At 37.3% G+C, this 10,352-nt stretch overlaps 1 protein-coding gene across 1 annotated transcript; it reads left to right on the top strand.

The window, feature by feature from the left end:
• LOC114743385 (uncharacterized) lies at positions 1 to 956 on the top strand. The gene has a single exon (XM_028931598.1). The coding sequence runs from the start codon at positions 26 to 28 to the stop codon at positions 647 to 649; it is 624 nt and encodes a 207-aa protein (XP_028787431.1). The 5' UTR covers positions 1 to 25; the 3' UTR covers positions 650 to 956.
• The last annotated feature ends 9,396 nt before the right edge of the window (positions 957 to 10,352 follow it).

The following is a 10,352-nucleotide window of genomic DNA, read 5'->3' as shown; positions in this document are numbered from 1 at the left end:
ATAAACTGTGTGTGTGATTGTGTGAATGTCCAGTTTTGAGTCTCCTCGCAATTGCCAAACAATGTTTAGCCCATCTCGTCTCAAAACCTTACATCCTCTTCAAGTTTTCTCAGTAAAACCTCCATCTTCATCCTTAAGCTTCACGAAATTCAAAAGCCTCATGAACACCATCATAGTCTCCCACATGTGCCGAATCATTCGTGCACTCTCCAAAGTCAAGACCATTATCCTTGGTATCCTCAAGAACAACCAAGCCATCCACAACAAAAAACAGAGGATAATATTGGGTTCCTTCAGGCTTCACTATAACTGGTGCTCTTCCAAGTCTTCCCACGTCTTGCCTGTCCCCGCTCGCGTTTTCGACGGCTTGCCTTCCGGCCATTCCGGCCATGATTCAAGTTGGAGCAGCGCAATTTCAGAGGCAGAGAAACAAGGCCTGGATATTTCTCATGATGATTCAGAAGAGCTAGCAGGATATCTTCAGTGGCTGGAGGAGAAAGTTCAAGATAAAGGTACGAATAATGAGCAAATTAAAGAGGATATTGATATGCTTGCAGAAATGTTCATTGCGAGCTGTCACGAGAAGTTTAGGTTGGAGAAGCAGGAATCCGACAGGAGGTTTCAAGAAATGTTGGCCAGGAGCATGTAAAAAGAAACACAGAATAATTAAGAGGTGATTGGGGTTACTTTTACTTTTTCCCGTTCAATTTCAGTTTTCTAATCAGCGTGGGGGGAAGCTTATCTTCTCACAGTTATATCTCTGCCTTTTTCTTTACATTGTGACTTCCAGAAAGAGGGACAAGGGGTTTGAAGAATTATACGTACAGGGTGGGTTTCCTGGGGAATTGTGTCATTCTTTGTCGATATGGTCATGGCGGTTTGAAGCTTCAAAACTTGCAGGATCTTTTTGAATATTGAACTGCAGTCTCAATCTCAATATCTCTCTTTCCCCGGAATCTCTTGCATATGCCACCCAGAAAAAAGAAAAAAAGAAAGAAAAAGAAAACTACGTGGTCTACTTTCCTTCTAATAACTTGCATAAAAAATTATGAAGTGAGCAAATTAAAGGAATATATGGTTTAAAATTATTAGCACCCAAAACGTCCTCTCTTACGGACCCATCTGAATCAGTGGACAAGAACATCTTATCCTTTGTTATAAAACCAACTTTTGGCACTACTCGTTTGTTCACCAGTGGTTCGTGTGGGCTGTGGCTGAAAAATAATATCTTGTCGTCAATTAGTTTTCTTAAGTTAGGATTTGGTTGCCCCGGCTGCTATACAGCCTATTCGTGATTCGTGAACCTTCTGAACGCTATCTCTTGCCGACTTCCATATATATACATATATATTATCTCGTATTCTAATTATAATATTTCATTTATATACTACAAATAAGGTCTTATAAGGTTCTCATAAGGTCTTATAAGGTCTTATTATAAGGATTGGAGGCAGTAATATATATCCGAACGTCTCAAGGTTATGTCTACAGACTAGAGAGAGAGACCCATGAATTCTGCAGTACTCGCATTTAAGCCATTCTGGTTATTTTGTTTGTATCTGCACGTACGTATCACTCAAGAGTGGACTCGGTCTTTACCCAAACTCACCTGCTCCAACCCCTGCTTGTCGAGTTTTTATCTCAGGATTTGAAAATCATGAGAGAAAAAAGGAAAAAGAAAATTCAGAGCTGCGAATCTGTACGACTCTGAGTGGAAGTTAGACGAACAGAAAGATACTAAATTTTTGGGTTCAAATTTTGAGAATCCTGATCTTGACGTTGATTTGGATATTAGTAATATAAGGTAATGGTCCCCATATTAGATAGGTAATTATATTGTGTGGATCAACAAAGCACGCACTCCTCTGTTACAACCGACAGCTAGACGTAACTTTGAAATTGGAAAGGCAGTTAAAGTTATATGCATATATATGGATGCCAATAATTAATATACCTGCTATGCTGATATGTTCTTGCTTCGCAAGTAAAGCAATAATAATTCAATAAGCTTTGCCGACTTTGTTTGCGTAAGTAGTAATTCAGATATGTCATTTTGACTGTCTCGTCTTACTGGAACAACCCTGGGGAAAGAGAAAACAGAGAAAGAAGGAAAAGGAAATGATTTGATTAAACAATATGAAGTGATATGCCTCTGATTGATGTCTATCTATTTTGTGATAAACACTGCCAACCGATTAATCTGAGAAAGACAGCGTACGTGTCCAAGAACAGAGGATAGAGTTGTTAATTTTACTGATGTCATGGTCGATGCACAAGCTAAGAAAGCAAATTAGTACACTTTAATCGCTGATGACTTGGATTCAGTTCATCCAAAACATCTTCCACCCTTTTCACAGAAACCTATAAACTTACATGGAAACTTCCTATGATTCCTTGTCCCAAAAAATAATTTGCGCCAACTGCTTTTGTCATTCTTATAATATATATATACACACAAATATATATTTGTTGTTCTCCCCTCATCAGAAGGACAAATCTAACTTCTACTGGGAATAAATAATTACTGTCTGATCTTGAAGAAGCTTGGAAAGATCTGTTGAATAAACAAAGGATGGGCAATTATGACAACAGACAAAGGAGAATGCAAATGTGAAGCAAGGTTGCCATGTGAACCTCCGGTGGTCTCAGCGAGAGGCCAAGTTATGATTAGTTAAGAAGGCAGATAATAAAATGGGGAAATTTTTTATTGGAACTGTGTCGATGACAGAATTGAAGGAATCTCAAACTGTTCGGACTTTGGCACTTAGGCAGTAAGAGAGGATATTGTATTTCTAATATTTTTTGTTCACATGTCTAAAATATAAAATTTACAAAAATCTCGCATGATCTGTAAATCATAAATATTAACTGTCACCGGCGGCTCAGTATTAACCGCTACCTGAGTGAATATAGGCTAGACTGAGTTACAGGAGAGAAAAAGAGTCGAGGCCAGTCAAAAAATGCTTTTGCCAAGCACATAGTAAAAGAAGACAATTAAAGCATAATAATTATGGGTGCCACACTCATGTCCTTCTGTGCGTTTTGCTTTATTCTTTTGGTCTGCTTGTTACCTGATAAATGAAGTGCCTTTAAACATAAAAGGGAATGCGTGGAACCTCTGAGGATTTCATTCTGGATTTGGTTTCTCTAAAGTGGGAACTAAGAATGGATGAGATATGGAAGAAGAATTTGTACATCATAATCAGCAATATTTACGTCGATATTAAAAACAAGGTCAGTGTTTCAGTATGTGTTGCTGGCTTTCTATCACATATGGACTCCGTTAGATTGGTGATTACAACTTCAAACTCCGTTCTAAACATTGAAACTGAGAAACGTGAGATAGTATAGAATTTCTTGTCAGACAGCATTTTGAATAAAATTATCAAGTAAAAAGAGCCCCAAAAAAAAAAAGAAAAAGAAAGGGAAGGCTTTATGGAAAGCAATGGAACCCACTTTGAATTGGGCTATGACCCATCTTTCGTCGCTTTAGATTTGAACTCTGCTTACATGATTTGTACCTGAAATTTGTATGGCCCGCATGTGGAGCAATAAAGCCCATGGGTCAATGTTCTGGGCATCTTAGGAACATTTCTTCAAAATGCAATCTAAGTCTTTAAATCCGCCTTATTTTTCTGTGGAATCATTAGCGTCAAAATAATATTAGTAACAGTTGGCTTTTTTTTGGGGGGGTCAAAATAATAGTTGGCTTGAGTAACACCATTTAAGAAACATTTTAAATTCATGCACGTTGTTGAAGATTTTTCCCTAACTGGGAGTTAAATTTATTAATTGAAGGTATTACGTACATATTGGATGCTTTGTCACTCAATAAAGATAAAAACAATACAAGATGAAGAAATTCGTGATTTAAATAGCTGTTAAAGTGCAGAATTGTAGTTGATTTGTCGTAAGTTCATGCCTGATTTGTTTTCTTCCTCTAGAAGGTTGAGCGTGATCCTCTTCTCTGCTCTTTAATGATGTAATTTTTTATTAATTCATGGGTATGAAATGGAAAGTTAAATTCAATGACAAAATTTGGGAAAATAAACCCACAACCACACACGTAAGTTTGTGAATCAAAACGAATGACTGATGTTGCAAATGAGATCTTATAATTAGGATCGGAGATAATATTAATTTTTCTACAAATATAGTAGTTGGGAAGTTTGAGTGTGTATGTAAATCTCTAGCGACAGACGACATCCTTAACACGTCCAACTGGTCGAGCAGAGATCAAGATTAAAAGGGCTCAATACCAACAGAGATACAAATAAAAATAAAAAAAAGATTAAATCAAGATTATAGATAGCGTAAGGAAACATACATAACAAATACATCAGACACAGCTTGTCCTCTGGTACGAAGCAATAATCACAAAACGTTGGTGATGATGGGACAAGAGGAAAAAGATGGATCTCCAGATCCCACCATCCTCACCTAATGTTCATATCACCGTCAAGAGTTCCCCAACTTTTGGCTGTAAAGTCTCTTTATACCTAAAAGTCAGATTCCTGCACCTTCCATGTCTCTTCTCCTCCCATCATTCCTCACTTCACGACACAAGCTGCAGCATGTGTGTGATCCAACACTCAATGATTTCACCTCTTCATGATGAGAAATTATCTCATTCTAAATCTCTACGCTAAGAATGCTAAAGTAAGAGCAGAAACCAATGAAGTGCAGCAAAATTGATTATCAAAATCAAAGTTGATGTACAGATTTAGACGGGCCTTTGGGATCAAATTTCTTAATTATTCTATCTAGTACCATATATGTACATTTCTGCATTCTACTTCATCCTATCCATCCAACATCACTGCTGTTAAACATTACAACAGGAACGGATCACTAGCTCAGCAGAAGAACAAGAGGGAAGCCAAGACCAGAAAGAAACTCGATCTCCTATGTGCTGAGTGCTATCTCAAGAATGATTCTCCGATCTTCCTACTTGTTCTGAGTAGGATTTGGGACGCTTGCCGGTGCTTTCCTTAAACTCTGCTCTGAAGCTCTTTTGTTCTGTTTCTTGCTTCCACTTAATTTCGCAACAGTGGTCGAAACAGAAGACATGGATGATGACAGCAACTTCCTCGAAAGACTTGTTTCTCTTGTGAAGCTCTGTTCATGGCGACAGCAGAACGGAGAGAAAAAAAGAAAGTGAACCAGAACCAAGGTCAAGACAGCACCCACAATTCTGCCACTGGTGATCTTCATGAGCATAGTCTCATTCAGAAACGAAACGGTTTAAGATGAAGAGGGCTCTGGTTTGAAGAGTTGGATCGGCTATATATGAAAAACACAAGCCCTTTTCACGTGGCTCGCCATAAATTATTATATAGCATATTATAGAAAGACGGGAACTGCTTGGAAAGCAAACAAGCACGTTGAATGCTTGGGACCATTTCGTTAATCAACGGTGTTAGGTTTACGTTATGAGATCAAGTGAATGTTGATAAGAATACACAAAAATATTTCTATATATTTCCCCCATTGTTTACTATGTCGGAAGCTGGAAGCAACTCATCATGTGACACATAATTGACTAATACTGTCTCTGACTGTGTTGTGTTTGTCACAATGTTCAGATAGTGATTAAACTGTGAACAATCAAAGTGAGCAGCACGTGAAACTAAAACAGCCACTTTCCAAATCCATGTTCACAATATTGTCAATCAAAGCCATGGTTTTGTCACTTTTATTAATTTAGTTAGTTTATCCAGGACCATTTGTGCATTATTGCTGGGCTAACTCACATTTTACTCAGAAATAGTAACCTTCTCGAGCACACCAGATCCTTTCTATTTTGTCGGCTTCCACCGCTTTTTGATTGTCTTTTTCTTTTTACTTCATCTTAGATGGGCCTTTGCTTCCACATTTCCCGTGGGAACATGTGAAAACCCAGTATTTCAGTTAAAAAGGTATGTCCTATATTCCGTTGCCTTGGGGAATAGACCTACATGTGTTTTAAACTTCTAATGATTATGACATGACTGCTTTAATAAACTTTACGACTACTTATTTTATAGACCCAGTCTAATGCACAAGACTGTGATAGTTGCATGGAAAAACTGTAGCCCCGTGAAGATTCAAACATGGAAAGTAAGTTTATTCCCTCTTTTCTTCGTAGTCAAGATTCTTCTTGTTTTCCCGAGGTTCCAAGATGGGATCGAAGATTTTTATTCCAGACCTCACATGACATGGCCCCACTAGCCATGTCGGAGATCATTATAGTATCAGGACACTCCATACTTTAGCGGATACTTATGACTTGGAACTTTGACCCTCGCTTCAGAGTTCAGATCGTATTGGCAATAAGGCATTCTCTTGAGTGATCCATAGGTTTACCACCTCGATCAGACCAGCCCGGGTGGCCAGGTGAGATGATAGTTCGAGTGATGGCTAATACATTTCAAGCGCAGAACAAGACGATACTTCATACGTATCCGCATGAGAATTTCCCCACCAGGATTTGAATTCTTTCCTATTGTATGCAATCGCAAAGCTCTTAGTTTGATTAGTCAGTAGTCAATGACCAAGAGGAGACAAAACATGCAGATACGGTTGATGATTGGCTAGTCAGAGTAACGGGCAGTTCTTGGACCAACTTTCATTCATGACGGCTTATACCATGATTCCCGTTGTAGCGATCATTGGGCAGCCTATGTTTCTTCGAAATATTATATAACTAATTTCTTTGATAGTTAAATTTGTCAACCAGTTCTTGAATTAAGCACGAGAGGTGATATATAGGCAAGTGTATCGTGTGATCTTCATCTTATGTTAAGCAATTAGTGTCCGCATCTGTGGCTTCGGTTGCTGCTAGCTGCCAGGCAAATGCACTAACTCGCGGGAAAAAATTGACGCAATTGCCAAGATTAACAACGTCGTCCATATCCTTCGCGAAGATAGAGTTACTTCTTCGAGATGAAACAGAGGTTAATGGATCTTCCATATACGTGAGAATTCAGCCCGAAGTCTAAGCATGAGGATTTTTTCTTGGGTCTGTTAGAGAAACATATTACAATCAACATATCAATACAAAGTTTTCATCAATCAAAGAGATATACACAAATAACATCAATACAGGTGTGACCTTTTTTGGCTTCAACACAAGTATGCCCTTTTGAAATAAAGTAAGAACAAAAGATGATCTGGACAGTTCAAAGGTACTCATCCGGTCCTTAATATGGGACTCAACTCTTGAGTTGGTTTTGATCCTAAATATAAGACTCATTTCTCATATTTATTATTTTTCTCTAAATTACCCTTATAGATACTCCCTCAACTATAATCAAGTAGAAGAGGGAGAGAGGGTATTAAAAAAGATGATTATGGTATTTTAAAAAAACTGTGTCACTTTTGTTATAATTAACTAATTTACCTAACTTCCTTAATCTAATCAAATTAGTTAAATGGGTCTTCTATTAAGGATCAGAGGAGTAACATATTCTTGATGGACTCACCAATGGCAGCTAACAAAAACTGACATTAGAAAAGTCAGCAGCAGGAGATGACCAAAACGAGAGAAGCCTCGCATAAGAATGACATGGGCTTGAAGACCCACATGTATTAGAATGTCCATGATTGAGCGCAGGCCCATTTATCTGTCAGGCCTAAAATAGTCAGGCTGCGTTTCTTCCTGATTTCGGGCTGCTCGCTTTTGTTCAAGTTCCGACAAGCTCCCACCAAACGAGGCCACACCACTCCCTCTAACTTTAACCCCCAAAATTCCTCACATGAAATATAGGGTTTGTTTGGTTTTTTGTTTTAAAAATAATTTTTTATTTTTAAAAATAAAAAATAAAAAAACTTGTTTGGTAAGTTATTTTTATTTAATTGTTTTAAAAAACAAAAAGCAATAACATATTTTTAAAAACAAAACAACCAAAACAATTTTTATATTTTTTCTGTTTCTGTTTTTATGTTTTTTATTTTTTGTTTTGAAAAGTTTTTAAAATTTTTTTTCTCTTCTCACCTACTATCCACTACTTATTATTACCAATGACAACTATTATCTATCAAGTGTGGTTTTTATGGTTTTTTTTAAACATGTTTTTTTTAAAATTATTATCCAAACAAATTCTTTTGTTTTTAGTTCTCAAAACTTGTTCTAGAAAGTGATTTTATAAAATTGTTTTGAGAACGAGAAAACAAAGAACAAAAACAAACAAGCCCTTAATTTGTCACCTTGCAGCATTGTTAGAAAAATAAATAAGTAACCTTATTTCAACCCCCAGATTCTTTATATCGAACCTAAAATACTATCTCCTGTTTTAATTATAAGATTTCGTTTGTAATCTACAAACAAGATCTTATAATTGGGATTGGATGTAGTAATACATTTACATGTCTTATTTACTCTTTTTTTTTTAATATGAAATGACATGTCTTATTTATTCAATTTTTTTGCCAACATTTATTCAAATTATTATTTTGTCAATTTATTATTCAGTACAATATTATTTGGGATAACGATTGGCAACAAGATAATACAATTATTTTTAGCTTAAAATGAATCAGTCTAGATTATTTCTAACACAATTGAGTACCTGATTAAATCAAGGAAAACTATAAACTCTAGAATTTATATTCAAGCATAACTTAGGTAAGGCTACTCACTCTCAACTCATCAACGGGCCACATTAGGATTCTCAGCTTTGAATATTAGATCTAGGATTTGGGATCTGTCAGGGAATCTGGATGATAGAGGTATAATCACTCTATCAGAAAACCACATAAAGAGCATCTTTAGTGGAATTTGGAAAATGAAAGTCAAGAGCATGGTTCTGAACTTTGTCCCATGGAGTGTGAGAATGAGATGTACAGCACCAATACGGAGATGTGTATAACCTTGGGCTATCCATTTATTAATCAAAGGTTGAAGTATATCAATACTGGTATATTGTTCAGAATAAGAGGCAGGAAGATCACAATTTTGTATCTCAAGTGAGAAATGAATGTGTATGGAATTATTCCCCCCCCCCCCATGCAACGTTTTCTTATCCTATTAGCGGGATGATTCATAAGTTTTATATTCGACACGGGTGTTAATACTAAATAGCCAAAAAAAAAAAGGGCATTTAGATGAGTTTATGCATTTTGCAGGGTTGACGTGGCCAGTGTTTGAAGTAGAGGAAGGAGCAGTGGCGGTCAACAGGCGGTTACGAGAGACAAGGGAAGCAACACACGACGGCGATTCATTAACACTTATAAAATGCCATCTTTCGCTCCCAACATGTTCCTCTCACACTCCCTAACTCGCACTTTCCTGTCCACTTCCCCTGCTGCTCCTCTCTTTCTGTCCCACTCCTTTTTTGTTCCCTACGACCAACAACCTTCTACCTCGTCGTTGTCTTCGCCTCGATCCCTATTTGCTCACATTGCGCTTCTTTTTCGTGGATTATCAACTTTCCCACGGTAGCGGTGAGAGTTCCTCGTACCATATCCACACGCAGTTTTTCGCTCTCCAGTCGTTTGTTAGAACCGTCCTAAATATGGTGAAATGCTTTGTCTTGATTTGTTGTGCGGTTATTGAATTGACTCGGTTGATTCGATTTGTGTTGTTGGACGAGGTGCCTTCTTTCGTGGCAATGCTTGTCGAAACTTTTTGGAAACAGTTCGGGATCTAGGATATCTCCAAGGTTGTCAATTGTCAAGTTATCTTGAAATTTAAATGTTTCGGAACTTCTAGTGATGGATGGCCGACTTCTAGCTCGTATTGTTAGATTTAGTTGGTCACAAACTGATCAACACGTCAGTTCTACATGAATCTGATTTTATAATTGTAAATGGAATCCTTCCATTGGTAATGTAGCTTAAGCTTATACATAGGTGCAAATGGACCCCAGTAGCACAAATTACGTGGGAAAATTTCTTTCTAGGGTCATTTTTTATGTGGTATGAAGCGTGCCAGGTCTGAGAAGGTTGGTATGTGGTCAAAGACTGAACGATGGCTTACATAGGAATCCTTCAATTGCTAAGCGTGTGCATGCAGCATCAATTCGTAAACACCATATTTCCTGAAATCCAATTTAGGGGCACATACCATGCATGAAAAACTTAGATTTTATGAAGTTTGATCCCCTCCTTTTCCTTGTCTAGTAGACTTGGTGTGAGTAATTGGAGCAGCAGGAGCCTGCTTTTATTTTTTCGCAGTGTATTTTGATTAGACTTGTCGCTTGGTTCATATGTTTAAAGGACTTTAGGCTTGGCCATAATATTGAAATCCAGGTACAAAAATTTATACGAACTTAAGAGTTCCAAAAGAGAGAGAAATGAGAAAGAGAGGGAAAGATCATCGACTGTGCGTGACAACGACAACGAACATAGTATAGAAGATTAGAAGTGTCCCT

Source organism: Neltuma alba, unplaced genomic scaffold (assembly GCF_004799145.2).
Source record: "Neltuma alba isolate B1F8T4 unplaced genomic scaffold, ASM479914v2 tig00004010_pilon, whole genome shotgun sequence".
NCBI lineage: Eukaryota > Viridiplantae > Streptophyta > Magnoliopsida > Fabales > Fabaceae > Neltuma > Neltuma alba.
Note: the sequence above shows the minus strand (reverse complement) of the source record. Positions and strands in the feature narration are given on the sequence as shown.